Source organism: Artemia franciscana, chromosome 20, assembly GCF_032884065.1.
Source record: "Artemia franciscana chromosome 20, ASM3288406v1, whole genome shotgun sequence".
Taxonomy (NCBI): domain Eukaryota; kingdom Metazoa; phylum Arthropoda; class Branchiopoda; order Anostraca; family Artemiidae; genus Artemia; species Artemia franciscana.
The window spans coordinates 31,253,548-31,273,233 of NC_088882.1; the positions used below are offsets into that span (position 1 = coordinate 31,253,548).

Sequence of the window (19,686 nt, forward strand, 5' to 3'; positions counted from 1 at the left end):
TAATTTATGTATATCAGTATACTATAACCAATAATTTACGTAGAAATCATTTCAAACTGTCTATGTCAACCTTATTACTGCATACCGTACTCAATTCTATTGTGAACCTGTTAAAAATCCCTTTAATTTTCAAAAGTCGTGAAGGTTTCTAAGGACACATTCTTTGGTTCAAGTTTTTTTCTCACATGTAACATCAAATGTTTCCCTAAAACAGGCCAGTTAGAAGAGAAATCGTCCATTTAAGACTGCCATTTCTTACCAATTTAACAGCCTGTTATTCCTTTTGTCCGTCTGCCTGTGTGTTTGTTTTTGTGTCCGTCTGTGTGTCTATGTGTCTATTGTTATCTGTCCGTGTGTCCGTTTTGTACCTATGTGTCTTTTTCTCTGTCTATTCGTATTTCTGTGTGACTGTTTTTTCTCTTACCCTGTGTTTATGTGTCTGTCCGTGTGTCTATGCGTCTTTTTTTTTTTTACTGTGATCATCTGTTTGTGTGTTTGTCTGTGTTTCCTGTTGTTCATCAGTATGTGTGTTGGTTTGTCTTTTTATATGTCTGTATGTGTATCTATGTTTCCTTCTTTCTCTGTCTGTGCGTCAATGTGTCTTTTTTGTGCGTCTTTCCGGCTCTTGTTTTGCTTTTATTTCTTGTTTGTCTATGTGATATTCTTCCGTTCGTGTGTCTATGTGTCTTTTAGTGTGTCTGTCTGTCTTTCTCTGAATATTTCATTTCTTGCATCTCTGACTTCTGAATAAACATTCTGTTTTGATTCAAAAAGATGACTATAGCAAAAAATTGTAGCTTGAGTAAATAAGAAACCATTTTCAATTACTATGTATCATAATGTTACACATGTCATGACGAGCAAGTTTTAGAATTTATCATACTAAAAATTTTGGCCAGAAAAAATGCAGTGCTGTTTAACGAGATAATGTTAGACTAAGGATATTTAATGGAAGGTGATAAAAGAATTTAATCAATAACTTAGAAATTGCAAAAGCTGGATTATTTTCTGTTGGCCAAAGTGACCAGGCTCAGTGTGCTTTTCGCAAAAGTGTAGTCGGAAACTGGGAAGAGGGTTGAGAGCCTATGGATAAATATGGAAGAAACTTTGAAAGGTGTCCTTTTCTTTTTGTTATAAGTATGTTTAGCGTAACTTTAAGACATAAAAAAGGTGAAAAAGTTTCAGTGGGAATAAACCAGGTAAACGAAACGTCGCTACAAATATTATTTTTCTAATAGGAAAAACAACGATTAATATAATTATATCATTTTCATATTGTGTTCTTAAAATTTCACGATTGAATTTTTTTGTTATAAGTATATTTAATGTGATTTTAAGACATGGAAGTGAGTAATTAAACGATAAAATAAATAGACTTTATTCTATTCAAATCTGAATTCAGTTTTTGGTATCTGATTATTTTGGTATCACATATAGATTATTCAGACAATGGCCGTCTCTTCTTTCGATTTTCCCCAAGGTTTATGGATATCATTCCTGAGCCGGGGATCGCGAAGAAAGCATTTGTACTAAATACTGTCAAATAATATTGAATATATATTCATTTACCTTTTACTATTCTTGGATTATTTCCCGATCCTTGAGATCTTTTTTAAGTTAGTTTTGGGAAATGAATTTTCTGCGGCAACAGCAATCAAGACTACCGATTTAAAACGACCAGAGTAGGGACAGACATTAAAATCGCTGTTCATAAGTGTTCCTTGTGATATTTATCAAATTTTTAATTGTGATTTTTTTTTTTTTTATTGAAAGAAGGTTCGATCAAAGGGATTTCTAGTGCAATCTATTTCGCAGGAACTAATAAAAAAATTGGCCACTTGCTTTTCCTTCTGTAGAACTTCCCATTTTCGTCTCGAAAACTTGTTCACCGGACAAATAGTAACAGCTGGAAACGGGATCAACGAAATATCTTCACCCGTAGCATCAAGACTAATGATTATTGGACTTGCGGAACTAGTTGCCCAAATCTTATAGATGTAAAACGCTGATACTACCATTGTTCCAACAAAAACTCCTGTCCAAAATAGTCTGAAAAATATCAATTTCAAAATGTTGCGCATTGTATTGCTTATGGTTGTAAATACGAAATTCCAGCCCAGATAGAGCCTATAGGTAGTGTGTATTTAGTTTTCAAGATGATATTTCTTAGGTATATATTTGAAATACTCAAATATACTGCAGCTTTCAAAAAAAGATCCTATGGATTTAAAGGTAAGAAAAAGAAAAGAGAAAGCAACAGGGAAAGGGACAAGAAAATGAAAGAGAAAAGGGGGGAGTTTTCAAGAAGATAATTTTTTAAGGAGATATTTAAATTTTCTTAGAAACCATCTTAAAAAAACATGCAACTTTACATAAATACGGCTTTGAAGAAAAATCCTGGATATTTAAAGGAAATAGAAAAGAAAAGGAAAAATAAAGAGGAAAGGAAATAGAGAAAATAGGTAGTTTTCAAGATAATGTTTTTTAAATAAAATATTTAAAATGCTCTTTGAATTTTATTTAAAAAATACATGCAAGTGTTAAATACAGTAGCCTACAGCTTTGATGAAAAACTCTAGGGACTTAAAAGTAGGGAGAGGAAAGGAAAAGAAAAATGGAAAAGAATAGAAAATGAAAAATTAGAGGGTTTTCAATAAAGTAATGTAAAAAAAAACATTCAGAATACTTTTTGATTAATTTTTCTGAAATACCAGCAAGTTTTAATTTATTATAGCTTTGAAAAAAATTCCTAAAGATTAAATGGAAAGAGGGAGTAAAGAAGAATGGAAAGGAAAGGAAAGAAGACAGAAAATTGGGAAATTTCGAAGAAGAAGTTGTTCAAGAAAATATTTTCAGTGCTCTTCTAGTGTTTCTTTCTAAAATACACACAAGTGTCAAAACTATGCCACTTTCTGCTGTGTCAACGCTACTTTATTGGTAATGATTTATGGCAGAGCAAGAAAAATAATGGCCAGTAACTATCGTTTAATCTCTGCTTCTTTTTTGCTTCACAACCAGCTCAGTTTGAAACCTTATCTGAAACAGGGTTGCCAACAGCCAACGTTAAAAAGGACTGCCAATCAAGGCAAAAAAAGGTTTTGCTAAAAAAAAAGGTTCACGTCAAAATTTGTGCGCGTGTGGCTGCCACCGAGCACGCAGCCCATCTCACTATTCTGAATGCTCTTATGTCATTTACAAATAATTATAAATTATCCTGCGATAATTAAATATACAACATTTAAGTTTTTCAAGTGTATTTAACGTAAGTCCAGAAGGCTATCTACTTAAATGAAACTCTGAATAGTGAGTTAGATAATAATCCTTATTTTTTATAAAGCTAAAAGATAATACTTTTCTAAATTTTGCATTGGTATGTTTTTTATCGGTTAGGCCTTTAACTGAGTTATCGATGACTTCATGAAATATTTAGATAAATTTTTGTCTTTAATTTGTCCAATTATTTTTAAAGGAATATCAGAGGTCCAAGTAACTAGTCAGTAGAAAGTAGGTGGTTAAGTAGGTATGTACGTAGTTAGGTATGTTGGTTTTATTTTTATCCACAATATAAACATTTATAAAAATGATACTACTAATAATTTATTGCAGCAAAATGAAAGTCCTAAGGACTTGTGCTGTAAATACTTGTTATATTTATATCATGAGTTGTTCATGATTATCCACGCACATGTTTCCCCAGAGTCACCGGATCAAAATTTTGAGATTACCATTTTGTTCAGCTGAGTCGAAAACCTAATAAATATGTCTTTGGGGATGTCTTAATCCCCCGCAGCTCCCAGGGGAGGGGCTACAAGTTAAAAACTTTGAGCATTGTGTTCATATAGTAATGGTTATTATGAAGTGTACAGACGTTTTCAGGAGGACTTTTTCGCATTTGGGAGGGGGAGTGGGTTACATGGAGGGATCTTTTCATGGAAGAATTTTTCATGAGGGGGGTGCAGGATTTTTTAGCATTACTTAAAAAAAACAATGAGAAAATAAATATTTTTTTTCAACTGGAAGTAATGAGCAGCATTAAAACATAAAATGAACATAAAATATTACGTATATAAGGGGGCTCCCCTCCTCCACAATACTTTGCTCAACTATTTATTCTACGGCCTTTGTCATTCAGGGGTAATTCTGAAAAATTTGGGACAGAATTCAAGTTTTAGTGTAACGACTGAGGTATTGACGAGGGGGGCGAGCCCCCTCATATACGTAACGAAAATACATAAATATAGAAGTTTGTTACGTGAGTTAATTGGTAAGGTTTGTGTGTTTATTACTAACAAAAACGTTCGTAAACAAAATCTAGTTGCATTTTTATGTAAGAAAAAATTAGAGTGCAACTAGGCCTCCTCCCCACCCTTTTTTTCAAATCATCAAAATCATCCGATCAAAACTATGAGAAAGCCATTTATAAAAAAAAACAATTATTATGCAAATTTCGTTTTATTTATTCATGTACAAAATTAAAACATGCATTAATTCAAAAATGTTCAGAAATTAAACAAGAATAAAGTTTTTTTTAACTGCAAGTAAGGAGCGACATTAAAACTTAAAACGACCAGAAATTATTCCGTATATGAAAGGGGTTGTCCCCTCCTCAACACCTCGCTCTTTACGCTAAAGTTTTTTAATTGCTTTAAAAAGTAGAGCTGTGACAAAGAGTCAAACCTTAGTGTAAAAAACCGGGCATTAGGAGGGGACAACCGTATACGGAATAATTGTGTTGCGAGAGCAACACTTTGGTTTTGTCCCGTTTTTTTTCCTGTGCCGCCGGTCTCAGCTTATTCCTGGAAACTAGTAAGGGTCTAACCTGTGCGGTTTTTACGAAAAGTGTGGACCTCAGGCCGGATTGATGAATATGGCATTACAATTTGGAAAGCTCCGCAGAACTCTTGCCTGGGGCCAAAAAGGATGGTTTTGCTTGTCCATGAGCCAGAGCCTATGGTGTGTGAAGTGAAGTGGAGTTATATAGCCTATGTCAGAGAGGAGTATCTGAAGTTGTGCATCCAAGCTTTCGTTTCATCGAACCATGTTTCTGCTTTTGAGTGGAAAGCTCCGTTCTAGCAGGCAAGCAGGCAGGCACCACTTTCAAATTGAAGATGGACTGGAAGATGGAAGATTTATAAGTCAAATTTATAGACTTATAAATCTATAAGTGTTAAATATATGCGGAAGTTACCCGGCCCCACAGCCAATATATCTTCTTTGAGCGATAAATAGAAAAATTTACAGAAGCAAAAAAGCGGCATTTTCCCACGGGTCCGAAAGTGCTGCCGTGATTTTGGCTGGGTTTATCATTTGTTTTTTCAGACTTGGGATTGAGGTAGAGAAATGTTATCAGATGTACCTCTCAAACTTTAAAAGTTCTGTCATTGCTAAAGAAATTGGAGCTTATCCTTTGCTCCTTTCTAAGTGGTGACGTTAGAAAGTTGGCCTACGCCAAAAAAAAAATCAACTTTGAACTAAGACAGATAGAATTTTTTTTTTCGACGGTAATCGTTAGCTCTTGATGAGCTGATTAAAGTATATGTCATCCACTCTTTGGTACAAAAATTCCTTCATGAGGTATACTAGTTTAAAAGTTTCAAGGGGTTGACAACTTCAGTAGTAGGGTACACAGTGAAACCAAAAATAAGCCGATACCAATTGTGAGACATGTAGGGGACTTGTAAGGAAAGGTCAGCTGTTAGTTCATAATCATCTTCGGCAGTGAGGGGTTTGCAAATTTTGCTATTTGTTGTAGCTATTATTGGTTTCCAGTGTATTTTATGGTAAGACCGAGTTGGTTCCAGTGGTAAGACATGTAGGGGACTTGTAAGTTATAATCGACTGTTAGGCTACAATCATCTTTAGTAAAGAGGGGTTTGCAACTTTTGATAATTGCTGTAGCCTACCCATACTCACTGTAACCTAGAATTAAATGTTTACGCAACGGGTACAAACGATAACTTAAAACAACGAGGCAGTTTCGTAATAATTAATAGAGTGTCATCTATGGTTTTTTGATCCTGAAAAGTTACAAATAGCTTTATAATACCAATTAAATAAAAAAAATAGTTTTTAAATGAAAGTAAGGAGCGACAATAAAACTTAAAACGAACAGAAATTACTCCGTATATGAAATGGGTTGCCCCTCCGCAATCCCTCGCTTTCTACGCTAAAGTTTATAATTCTTATAAAAAGTAGAACTGTGGAAAGAGTCAAAATTTAGTGTAAAGAGCGAGGGATTGCGGAGGGGAAAACACATTTCATATACGGAGTAATTTCTGTTCGTTTTAAGTTTTAATGTTGCTCCTTACTTTCAGTTAAAAAAACTAGTTTTTTTATTTGATTTCTGAACGTTTTTGAATTAATGCATGTTTGATTTTGGCTCTCCGCACATAAATTATTAAAATGAAATTTGCATATTGAATCTTTTTTTGGCTAAATGGCTTTCTCTTAGTTTTGACCAGACGATTTTGAGAAATAAGGGGTGGGGAAGGAGACCTGTTGCCCTCCAGTTTTTCGGTTACTTAAAAGGCAACTAAAACTTTTAATTTTTAATGAACGTTTTTATTAGTTAAAAATTTACGTAACTTAAGAATTAACTTACGTAACAAACTTTTATATTCTTATATTTTTATTATGTATATGAGAGGGTTTGTCCCCTCGTTAATACCTCGCTCTTTACACTAAATCTTAAGTTTTGTCCCAATTCTTTAAGAATAACCCTTGAATCAGAAAGGCCGTAGAATAAATAGTTTAAATTACTAAAAATACTTTAGCATAAAGAGCGAGATATTTATCTTCTCATAAATACCCTGCTCTTTATGCTAAAGTATTTTTAGAACCCCTCATATGCGTAATAATCTCTGTTCGTTTTAAGTTTTAATGCTACTCCTTACTTTCAATTGAAAAAACTTTTTCATGTTTATTTTTTCATTGTTTTTTTTTATAGTAATGCTAGAAAATACCGTGCCCTTTTCATTGAATTTTTCTTCACCCATGACATATTCCTTCAAGGAGAGATCCTCCCACATAGCCCCTCCCCTCAACCCCACCCCAAACCAAAAAAATCCCACTGAAAACGTCTGTACGCTTCCCAATAACCATTACTGAATGTAAACACTGGTCAAAGTTTGAACTTGCAGCCCCTCCCCCAGGGACTGTGGGGAGTAAGTCATCCCCAAAGACATAGTTATTATGGTTTTCGACTATGTGGAACAAAATGGCTATCTCAAAATTTCGATCCGTTGACCTTGGGAAAAAATTAAACGTGGGAGGGGGCCTAGGCACCCTCCAATTTTTTGGTCACTTAAAAAGGGCACTAGAACTTTTCATTTCCATTATAATGAGCCCTCTTGCGACATTCTAGGACGATTTGGTCGATACGATGACCCCAGGAAAAAAAAAGAAACCATAAAAACAAATAAACACGCACCCGTGATTGGTCTTCTTGCAAAAAGTACGAAATTCCACATTTTTGCAGATAGGAGCTTGAAATTTTTGCTATAGGGTTTTCTGATACGCTAAATATGATGGTGTGATTTTCGTTAATATTCTATGACTTTTAGGGGGTTTTCCCCCTATTTTCCAAAATGAGGCAAATTTTGTCAGGCTCGTAACTTTTGATGACAAAGACTAAATTTTATGAAACCCATATATTTAAAATCACCATAAAAATCTGATTCTTTTGATGCATCTTTTAGCATCAAAATTCTGTTTTTTAGAGTTTCGTTTACTATTGGGCCGGGTCGCTCCTAACTACAGTTCGTTACCACGAACTGTTTGACTAGATTATATAAGATATTGTTCCAAGTCTTGATCTGTCACGATGTCTACGATTAAAAAGGATAAAGTTCAACTGGCTGCAAAGTCAATTTAGTCCCTTGTTTCGATATTCCTTTGTTATTGTTGTTTTTTCAACGCTGAGGAATAGCCTTTAATCATGTAATTACTGATCGCGTTCTTCTTTGAACATAACGTTTTAAAAGCTTCGATAGGCTGACAACTTCAGCGTTTAACCGATAGCAAAGAAACAAAACCAAAGTGTAGCTCTCGCAACACTTTATTCGGCGAAGCCGGACAAAGGTTGCCGTAACACTTCACGTTCCTCAGGCAACGTAGTCTAGTTTCTGTTTGTTTTAAGTTTTAATGTCGCTCCTTACTTGCAGTTTAAAAAAAAACTTGTTTTTTTGTTTAATCTTAGTCCAAGAATTACTCCAAAATTGTCAGTGGTTAAATTGGACTTTTTTTCAAAGAGAGCGTCTAAGACCCGGTGGGGGTTTCCAAATAACCCTCTCGCCTGTAACTACCGTTTATTACTATTTAAAGGATTGAAGAAAAATGAAAAATTATTGATTGCAAGGGTATTTCAAAAATATAAATAATTCTAGATCGCAAAAATTCTTGGTGCAAATAACACAAAGCTTGAGAAGTTGGACCTGATGAAAAGACAAATAAGTGGTATTCAATCAGTAGCTTCCATGCTGTCCCAAAGAATGAATGCCGCAATCACAAAACTGTAGGGAAATTCTCAGGCAGTAAAGAAAGAAGCAGAGGGTTTACATTCTGAGAGTTGTAAAAACCAGATTTAGTCAGCTGGAGGTAGATGAGAACAGTACAAAGTTGTTCTGTATGACTCCCCCCCTCCACTCCATCATAATTTTTTTTTAAGAGACAATGTTTTTGCGATGTTTAAATCCTTAATTCCAACTTTAGAACTAAAACTGTCACACATCAAGGATATGTTTAAATTCAAAGCAGTTAGTCTCGTAACCTCTGTGGTTGTGAAATTTACAAGTAGCCTAGATTTTTCAGGAATTAAATCTTAAAGTCAAGACGTAGTTTTAACAGCACCAATTGATTGTGTGTCCTGAGTAGCCTATACCAACCATGAGAGATCGATTTCCGACAGGTTGGAACTGTTTCTGGAGAAAGCAAGAAACATGATAAAGAAGCCAAACTACAAGGGACAAAGTTGGCGATAGAAAATAAATGTTTTATACTATTTAGAATTTTCAATAAGGAAATAATCAACAATGTTAAGCTAAGGAGCGAAAAGTCTACGTATCATGAAATCTATGATTTGCTAGAATAGCATACCTCTCATAAAGTTTTGCTGATCTGTGCGCAATATACTTTATTCCGTGTAGAGATGAATTTGATAAAAAGTCCACTACTACTGCAACAGTCTCTTTTATAATAAAACTGAAGAACCGAAGAAGTAGCTTTCTCTTTTTCGATTTTACTCTTTTCTTGTTATCCCATTTGCGCAAAGAAACATCATAAAAGTATAATTCAGTAAAAACTTTTCTTTTCCGTAAATCATGCCATGTAGCTGAGGCACTCATTTTTCTATGAATACCAAGACATTTTTCTAATGCTTAACTTTCCCAAGAAAAAAAAAATATTCATTAGTAATTTATATCATCTTATTTAACACTTTATAATGTGGGAAAAGGCTATAACAACCATCTGTTGGGGAAACTTCTTGAATTGAAATAAAAAAGTTGGACTATGACAATGGACGGTTTTTGTCACGATTCAATTAAAAGACATTAAGTGTTTGAGGATATAAATGATATTATTATATTATTATATATTATAGATATATTATAAGAATACATATATATATATATATATATATATATATATATATATATATATATATATATATATATATATATATAATAATGTGTTTTAAAGTGGTTATGTATCGTTTATTGATATTTATCTAACTATTTAATTTATTTTGGAATTAATGCAGCTAAAATTTACTGCAGCATTATATTTTAAAAGCTAGGCTTAGCTTGCTTCTATATTATCTTACTATAATCTTAGAATCTATAACATAAACAATCTATATCTATAAAAAATCTATTACATCTTGCTATAAGCTTTTATCCGTCACAATATTAATAATACAAAATGATAAGTACAAGCCACTGATCAGTCAATATAGATCAATGCTTTCAGATTTAGTGACTACATTAATATAGACAAATATTTTATTTGTAGGCTGAAATAAAACAAAACCAATACAAATTCTTGAAAGCTAGTTCAAATTTATCTACATTTTCTAAGGCTCTTCTAAAAAGAACGATTTGAAATGCAATGGATTACAGTTTGATATCATACAGTTCGTGGTAACGAACTGTAGTAAGGATCGACCCGGCTCAATAGTAACCAACTTAAAAAAATGGAATTTTGATACCAATAGCTACATCAAAAGAATCGCATTTTAATGCTGATTTCAAATATATAAGTTTCATCAAGTTTAGTCTTACTCATCAAAAGTTACGAGCCTAAGAAAATTTGCCTTATTTTAGAAAATAGGGGGAAACACCCCCTAAAAGTCATAGAATCTTAACGATTACACCATCAGATTCAGCGTATCAGAGAACCCTACTGTAGAAGTTTCAAGCTCCGCCTTTTACGCTAAAGTTTGTTACTGTTTTAAAAGAAGAGTTGAGAAAAGAGTCAAACTTTAGCCTAAAGAGTGGGGCGTTGATGAAGAAGCAGCCCCTTTCATATACGAAGTAATTTCTGTTCGTTTTTAGTTTTAATTTTGCTCCTTACTTTCAGTTGAAAAAACTTAATTTTTTATTTAATTCTCTCATCAAAAAGTCTTGATTTCAAGAAGGTTCAAAGATTCTTTAAGATTTGGTGGTAGTTACAGTGCCATATCCAGATTTTTTTTTTGGGGGGGGGTTACAAAAAGATTTTCTTCTGGGGGCGTTTTACAAAAAAAAAATCTAGTAATCTATAAAAAATGTGTTTATATATAATTTTTTTACGTTTTTACGAGTCGGATAAACATTTCGGGGGGAGGGTAAAAGCCCACTAATCCCCCTAGATACGGCTTTGATTGAATAAAGCCTATGAAAAAAATGTGAATGACATACATAACATATGCGCATAAAAATACATACACAAAATGTATGATAAACTGAGTTTTCGTTTATCCTGATCTTAGAAGGTTAAAGTATCTGGGCCCCTCCTCAGAAGCTATGGTTTTAGTGATTTCCATCTCAATTTAATACTCGAGCGGTACCCTCATTTGCTTCCTCTGAAATTACTCCTAGACAGTGTGAATTTGGAGTCACATTTTGCCATTGAACCTGAAAGCAAATGGTAGCTACCACTTTGGAGATGGCAATGTCTGTACTTTGACATTTGGCTTCATTGTAATTTCGGCTTGGTTTGGGTATAAAATGTTATAAAAGCTAATTTCTGTGTGGTTTAACTTTAAAAATTGGAGTTAGATTTGGATGGAAAGCTTTGGTTTATAAAAGTAATTAGTTGTAATAACATATTATTTCATTCCTAAAACAGAAAACTTCAGGGCTGTCGATTACGTAATTTCTAGATTCTAATAAATTTATAAATTTTATAGATTTTTTATAAATTTATTTTAATTTACGTGTAGTTAGGATTTTTTCGTTTATTCAAAACCATCGGTTCCCCCATGATTGGAAAAAAAATATTCAACAAGATATAATATTGGAAATTACACCATATACCCACCAGTATGAAAATTTGAGAATTTGACCAGAATGATTGTGGCCAAAACCTTCTTTATTTCAAGTGTCGGAATTTTTCCAAATAAATTTTGCATGTTTTATTTCATGCAAATAAACAAATCCAGAACAAAGAAAGGGCTGACATCCTTTGTATGAGGTTAAACAGATTTTTCCTACAACGAAATAAGTGGAAACCTGAAGAAATTTGAGGTAGTGGACAGAACCGTACTAGTTGGGGGCAACTGGGTCAGCTGCCCTGTGTCGCGCAGCAAGGAGGCGCCATGGATTCGGGATTACCCACTTTAATTCGGCACTTTTTCTTATATTTGAGTTGGGGGGGGGGGAGAGGTGCTATAATTAATTTTCCCCAAGGCACCACCAACACTACGAATGACTCTAGTGCTGGAAGATCTATTATAATCTAAGATTTACTGGTATTTGATTGAAAAAAAAGTATGTCTTGTAGGAAATGTGTGTAACAAAATGATAATGATTAACATTATATTATATAATAATAACAATTTGCTATATTCTATTAGCATATATTAATGATAATAACAATCATTTATTAATGTGTACAAAAATTAACAGCAGGTTAATTATGATCAATTAATACCACAACAGATTGTAATTAAAATTAGAATAGGACAGTTTATTTATATTTGTTTATTTTTGTGTATTGTTTATTTATGTATTTACTTTTCTTTGAAAAACTAGTTTTGTGGAATACATTTTTTTAAATAATTGCCATACAAATGAAAAGTAAAATATAAACCAATCATAATCCTTTAAAAATATAATTAAAAAAACAAAAAATTCATAAGAGGGTTTGGGTCCCAGGGGATCAAAACTTTTTAATCATGTAGGGGGTAACGAAGGAGGGGGTTAAGTAAGAGGATATCTCCATGGAGGAATTAATCATGAGGGAAGAAGATTTCCATGAAGGGGGCGCAGAATTTTCTAGCATTATCAAAAAAAAACAATGAGAAAATAAATAGAAAGTTTTTTTTCAAAACGATCCATATAGAGGGGGATATAACACAACCTTAGTTCATTCCTGATTTAATAAAAAACCAGCTGTGGGGGTTTTGGGTCCCCTGGGGATTAAAGCTTTTTAATCATGTGGATTTAAAGTAGATAGGCAGGGGGTTACGTAGGAAGATCTTTCCATGGAGGAATTTATCACGAGGGAAGATAATTTCCATGAAGAGGGCGTAGGATTTTCTAGCATTATTTGAAAAAAAAAACAATGGGAAAATAAATCATTTTTTTTAATGATCCGTGTAAAGGGGGATAGAACACAAGCCTGCTTAACTCCTAATCTAATACAAAACCAGCTAATGGGTTTTGGCTCCCTGGGTATAAGATTTTTAATCATGTAGGTTGAAAGTTTTTGTATGAATCTGATCATATCGAATCGGAACATGTCTTCTTATAAAAACGACGGGATTATAAAAGCGACATTAGTATTTCATAAGCAACGTTTGTATTTTCGATGGCAGGACCTTGCTGTATGCACCTGAAGAAGCCTATTTTCTTAGTTAAAACTTAAAGCAAAAACAGATGCTAAGAGCTCATATGGTACTTGAGATGAGGCCGGAAGAGCCAAGAGCTCATATGGTATGAGCTCTAGCAAAATTCTAAGAACCAATAGATTAGTTTAAAAGAAAAATCAGAGGCTTAATGCCGGTCTGGATTTAAAATAAGAGGTCCTTCATGAGGTACTTCTAAATATGAATATTCCTTAAGATCTGATCAACCACTCGTAAATTATAAATACCACATATTCTCTAATTTTTCCTCTGCCTTCAGACCCCAAGATGGTCTAATCGGGGAAAATGACTTTACTAAGTCCATTTGTGCAGCTCCCTGACCCGCCTACAACTTTCATCGTCCTAGCACGTCCAGAAGCACCAAACTCGCCAAAGCACTGAACCCCACCCCCTAACTCCCCCAAAGAGAGCGGATCTAGTCCGGTTACATCAATCACGTATCTACGACGTTTGCTTATTCTACCAATGAAGTTTCATCCCAATTTTTCCACTCTAAGCGTTTTCGAAGATTTCCAGTTTAGCCCTCCAACTCCCCCAATTATCAACATATCTGGTCAGGGTTTGAAATAAAAGCTCTGAGGCATGATTTCCTTCAAAATATCAAATATCATTAAGATACGGTCACCCGTTCGGAAGTTAAAAATACCTCAATTTTCCTAATTTTTCCAAATCAACACCCCCCCCCCCAGCTCCTCTAAAGAAAACAGATTCGTTCCAATTATATCAATCACGTATCTGTAACTTGTGCTTATTCTTGCCATCAAGTTTCATCCCGATCTCTCCATTCTAAGCGTTTTCCAAGATTTCTGTTTCCCCCTTCCAACCCCGTGTTTCCCGGATCCAATTCGAATTAAAAATGGAGCATCTGAGAATAAGATCGTTCTATATATCAAGTTTCATTGTGATCTGATCACCCATTCTTAAGATAAAGACACCTCAATTTTCACGTTTTCCAAGAATCCCAGTTCCCCCCTCCAACTCCCCCCAATGTCACCAAATCTGGTCAGGATTTAAAATAAGAGCTCTAAAGCACAAAATCTTTCTTAAGTTCTGATCACCCGTTCATAAGTTATAAATTCTTCATTTTTTCTAATTTTTTCCGAATTAATCTCCCCCCTAACTCCACTAAAGAGAGCAAATCCAGTCCAGTTATGTCAGTCACGTATCTTGGACATGTATTTATTCTTCCCACCAAGTTTCAACCTGATCTCTCTGCTTTAAGTGTTTCCAAGATTTCCGCCCCCAATCCAGCCCTCCCCCCTCCCCAATGACTCTGGATCAGGTCAGGATTCGAAATAAGAGATCTGAGTTACGAGGTCCTTCTAAATATGAAATTTCATTAAGATCCGATCACCTTCGTAAGTTAAAAATACCTCACTTTTTTTTGTTTTTCAGAATTAATCCTCCCCCCAACTCCCCCAAATAGAGCGGATCCGTTCTGGTTATCTCAATCACGTATCTGGGACTTCTGCTTATTTTCCCACCAAGTTTCATCCCGATCCCTCCACTCTTAGCATTTTCCAAGATTTTAGGTCTCCCCCTCCCAACTCCCCCCAATGTTACTGAATCCAGTCCGATTATGTCAGTCACGTATCTTGGACTTGTTTTTATTCTTCCCACAAAGTTTCATCCTGATCTCTCTGCTTTAAGTATTTTACAAGATTTCCTGTAGCCTACCCCCCAACCCCGCCCCTGTTGACACTGGATCCGGTCGAGATTTAAAACAAGAGATCTGAGTTACGAGGTCCTTCTAAATATGAAATTTCATTGAGATCCGATCACTCCTTCGTAAGTTAAAAATACCTCTTTTTTCTAAATTTTCAGAATTAACCCTCCACCCCAACTCACCCAAATAGAGCGGATCGGTTCTGGTTATGTCAATCACGTATCTAGGACTTTTGCTTATTTTTCACACCAAATTTCATCCTGATCCCTCCACTCTAAGCGTTTTCCAAGATTGTAGGTCCCCCCAACTCCCTTCATTATCACCAGATCCGGTCGGGATTTAAGAAAAAGAGCTCTGAGACTCAATATCCTTCTAAATATGAAATTTCAATTTTCATAAACGAGCAAAACCGGGGAAGACAGACCGACAGGACTTATGAACTTTTATATGTAAAGCTAAGACATGTAAGTAGAGCGGTATTTTCTAGGATATATACTCTTAGCTTAACTGTGGCATGTAACTATTTTCCTTGGAAGAAGATAAGCACAGCATTGGGCTTGTATTGAACTTCAACAAGAATTTTAAAATCATAACTAACCTCTTTTATAGAAATTCTAAAAAATTAAAACCTGCACAGTTTGCACTTTTCAAAAAAGGCATTTTCTTTTTTTGTAGTTCAGACCCCCTAGGTCATCAGTGACTTAATTGTTTTTACTGGACTTCTTTGTATGGAGAAGATGGCTGCAAAAACTTAGAATGGGATGCAGTTGATTGGAATTTGACAGTTCTAAGGAATTCTTTAAAAGTAAAAAGTGATTGGATTGGTAGTCAGTCCTCCAGGCTTGCCTTTTTAGTTAACCCTTACAGCCCCCGTAACCTCCAAGGGCATCCGGTAAAAATTTTAGAACAACTGTTAGATAAGCCTTTTGAGATGGCACTACCCCCAAAAGCCACACTGTGATACTGCTAAGAATGATGTGTAAATGTTATATGAAGGGAACATCATGGCGAGGATTACAAAGTCCAAATTCAGCCATGTGACCCGATTGTAGCCTAATTAAGCCTCGAGTGAAAAGTTGAATTAATTGAGAGAGATATGTGCATAGACACAACCGTGATAAATCTTAACATCGTAATAAAATATATAAGACAACACAAATAAAGAAAACAAACGAAGAGCTTGTTAGAAAATAAAAAGTACTTAATATAATTGAAGTTGTTTGATTAGAATTTAAAATTCAATATTTATATTTCACAAATTCATAAATCTTGATCACATCCTTTTAAATATGGGACATGCTAGTGATTTGGCCTGAACTGGAAAAAAATGACGAAGACGGAAAAGGGTCCATTACGAAGAGGTAAAATAGCAAAAGTTTAGGAATTCCTGTCGTTAGTCCTTACTACACCTACTACTACCATTACTGCTTCTGCTACTGCTGCTACTAATACTACTACTATTGCTACTACCTTATTATTACTTGTTTTATTGCTGCTTTAGTACTTACTCATAATAACAAGTTTGCACAAACTTCCGAGCCCCTCATAGTCCGTTTCCTTCATTTTACTTCAGTTCCCAAGATTCCATCCCTCGAAGCTTTTAATTCCTTATATAGTGCCCCAGTTCTTCTTTATTCAAACAGGACGAAAATGTGGACGCTTCATAAACAAACCTAATCCATTTTTCTTATCAAAAAGGCATGGAGTTGTCTTAGTACAGTAACCCAATTTTTATGCTTCCCTGGAATTCCCACTTTAAGGTAAATTTCCTCTACCCAATTCCTACTTGAATTCGACAGAAGTTGTAAGCAAAAGATAACCTAAAGAAAATTTGGCGTAAACAAAGGAAACCCAACGATAGCTATATGTAAATCAAACAGTTCCTGGTAACGAACTGTAGTAAGGAGCGACCCGGCTCAATAGTAAACGAAACTTTAAAAAACGGAAGGATATTAATTGATACATCAAAAGAATCAGATTTTATTGCTGATTTCAAATATATAAGTTTCATTAAATTTAGTCTTACTCATCAAAAGTTACGAGTCTGAAAAAATTTGCCCTGGTTTGGATAATAGCGGGAAACACCCCCTAAAAGTTATAGGATCTTAACAAAAATCACACCATCGCATTCAGCGTATTAGAGAACTCTACTGTAGTAGTTTCAAGTTCCTATCTACAAAAATGTGGAACTTAGTATTTTTTTGCCAGAAGACCGATCACGGGTGCGCGTTGGTTTGTTTTGTTTTGTTTGTTTTTTTTTTTTTTCAGGGGTGATCGTATCGACCAAGTGGTGCTACATTGTCGCGGGAGGGCTCATTCTAACGGATATTAAAAGATCTAGTGCTCTTTTTAAGTGAATGGAGGGCACCTAGCACCCCTCCCACGTTCACTTTTTCCCAAAGTCAACGGATCAAAATTTTGAGATAGCCATTTTGTTCAACATAGTAAAAAAACATAATAACTATGTCTTTGGGGCTGACTTACTCCCCGACAGTCCTCGCGGGAGGGGCTGCAAATTACAAACTTTGACCAGCGTTTACATACAGTAATGGTTATTTTGAAGTGTTCAGGCCTTTTCAGGTGCATTTTTGGTTGGGGAGGGGGGGTTAAGGGTAGGGGGCTACGTTGGATGATCTTCCCTTGGAGGAAGTTGTCATGGGAGAAGAGAAATTCCATGAAAGGGGCGCAGGATTTTCTAGCACTATTAAAAAAAAAACAATGAAAAAATAAATATCAATAAGTTTTTTCCACTGAAAGTAAGGACCAGCATTAGAACTTAAAACGAACAGAGATTATTAGGCATATGGGGGGCTAATCTCTTCTAAATACCTTGCTCTTAAGCTAAAGTATTTTTAGTAATTTCAACTATTTATTCTACAGCCTTTGTAATTCAGGGGTCAATCTTAAAGAATTGGGACAAAATTAAAGCTTTAGTGTAAAGAGCGAGGTATTAACGAGGGGGCAAACCCCCTCATATACATAATAAAAATATACGAACATAGAACTTCGTTACGTAAGTTAATTTGTAAGTTACGTATATTTTTATTAATAAAACATTTGTTAAAAATTAAAAATTCTAGCTGCCTTTTTAACTAACCGAAAAATTGGAGGTCAACTAGACCTCCTTCCCCACCCTTTTTCTCAAAATCGTTTGATCAAAACTAAGAGAAAGCCATTCAGCAAAAAAAAATTAATATACAAATTTCGTTTTAATTATTCATTTGCAGAGAGCCAAATTCAAACATGAATTAATTCAAAAATGTTCAGAAATTAAACAAAAAAACAGGTTTTTAAACTGAAAGTAAGGAGTGACATTAAAACTTAAAACGAACAGAAATTACTCTGTGTATGAAAGAGGCTGTTCCCTCCTCAAAGTCCCGCTCTTTACACTAAAGTTATTCACTGTTTTATAAAGCAGAATTGAGAGAAAGAGTCAAACTTTAGCGTAAAGAGCTGGACGTTGAGGAGGGAACAGCCCCTTTCATACACAGGGTAATTTCTGTTCGTTTTAAGTTTTAATGTCGCTCCTTACTTTCAGTTGAAAAACCTGTTTTTTTTATTTAATTTACAAATAAGATGTGTCTTATTTTTGTTTAAATGCTTAATTTCTTTCCAAATAATATGATTAACTTGTTTCTGTTGAGTAAGTGTTTTGTAGAATATTAAAAAATTCACAATGTTTTTTTCTATTGAATGTATTCTTACTTCTGTGTTCGTGAGTTTTAATGCTTCGTAAAGAAGGTAAAAATAAGTTATCATCGTAACAAATATAATCATCTCTGTGCAAAATACCAGCTGTCAAATTAATTAGGAGCTAGGGAATCGTTTTTGTTACATTTCAATTAGTCCTCACGAAGCCACAAATTGGATGGGGAGGGGAGTTCTTTCTTATACTTGTCTGATGTGGTGGTTAAGAATAATAGCACATTATGCCTAAGTAGAAGCCGAATCAAAATAAGGATATTTTTTAAAAACGAAGTTATATTGTCAAAAGTGAAAAAGTGGAAGTTCACCGGAATGACTGGAAAGTTAACTTTAATGACTGGACCAGCAAATAAAAAGAAGAAGAGAAAACAAAGAAAGTTGAATTTTAGAACTTTTCTGGAAGAATCTTCAGCTCATGGTCTTAAACACATAGTGAATAAAAAAGAATGCTTTCTTCATAGGTAAGTGAAGCAATCTAAACTATTATGTATTTATGCTTATATTTATGTTACTATTATTATTATTATAAAGGTCTTTCAATCCCCATCTACAAAAAATAGATGGAGTAAAAAAAAGAATACGAAGAAGTAAAAATACAAATTAGCTGGAAGAACAACTAAGGAAATCAGACCTTGTCACAGGTGATTAGAATCATAGTAGACAAAATTTTGATCGGATACATTTGGGGAAAAGAAGGTTCCTTCGATCACTATTTACTCGTAAAATGGGGAACTGAAACGTCCACTTTCCAATCAAATGAGTCCCTTTCAAAGTTTATGCGACCAACCCTTCCATAAAAACCCTTTATTTCCCCGAGCCACACCTTAAAACACTATCCCCCGTGTCCTAGGAGTTTGTGTCGACCCTGAAATGTTTATTATTAGATTTAAGGACCCTGTTAATCAAAATGCCTTTCTTAAAGTTTTGATCAGATGTATCTGGGGAAAATAAGACGTAAGGGATATATTTGCTTTTTGATCACTTTTTAGTCTTAAAAAAAGGAAATGGAGCAATCAGTTTTCAATCAACTGAGCATCCTCCAAAAAGTTATACGATCAAGCCTTGCTTAAGAACCTTATATGCCCCTGGGCAGAACCTGCAACCCTAGCACCCTGGCCTTAGGGGATTTTTTCAATCCCAGAGGCATTTATGTAAGATGCATGTACTATTTTGAACAAAATGGCAATACAAAATTTCGATATACATTTGGAGTAGAGAGGAGCATCGGGGGGGGGGGGGGGTTGGTAAT

At 34.6% G+C, this 19,686-nt stretch overlaps 2 protein-coding genes across 4 annotated transcripts in view; one reads left to right on the plus strand and one right to left on the minus strand.

Moving 5' to 3' along the window:
* LOC136040119 (pickpocket protein 28-like) overlaps positions 1 to 9,329 on the minus strand; it is a 97,239-nt gene extending 87,910 nt beyond the window's left edge. Inside the window, exons 1-2 of the mRNA XM_065724216.1 lie at positions 9,094 to 9,329; positions 1,843 to 2,049 (exon numbers count right to left, since the gene is read on the minus strand). Of these exons, the coding sequence (XP_065580288.1) occupies positions 1,843 to 2,018 (176 nt within the window). The 5' untranslated portion in view covers positions 2,019 to 2,049; positions 9,094 to 9,329. The remainder of the gene's footprint in view (positions 1 to 1,842; positions 2,050 to 9,093) is intronic.
* LOC136040117 (pickpocket protein 28-like) overlaps positions 1 to 19,686 on the plus strand; it is a 137,792-nt gene that overhangs the window by 27,723 nt on the left and 90,383 nt on the right. The window contains exon 1 of one of the 3 annotated variants that reach the window (XM_065724214.1): positions 18,414 to 18,898. The exons of 1 other annotated variant lie outside the window; for it this stretch is intronic. In XM_065724214.1, the coding sequence (XP_065580286.1) occupies positions 18,750 to 18,898 (149 nt within the window). In that variant the 5' untranslated portion in view covers positions 18,414 to 18,749. Of the gene's footprint in view, positions 1 to 18,413; positions 18,899 to 19,686 lie in introns of those variants that run through there. One more of the 3 variants, XM_065724213.1, reaches the window with a different exon arrangement.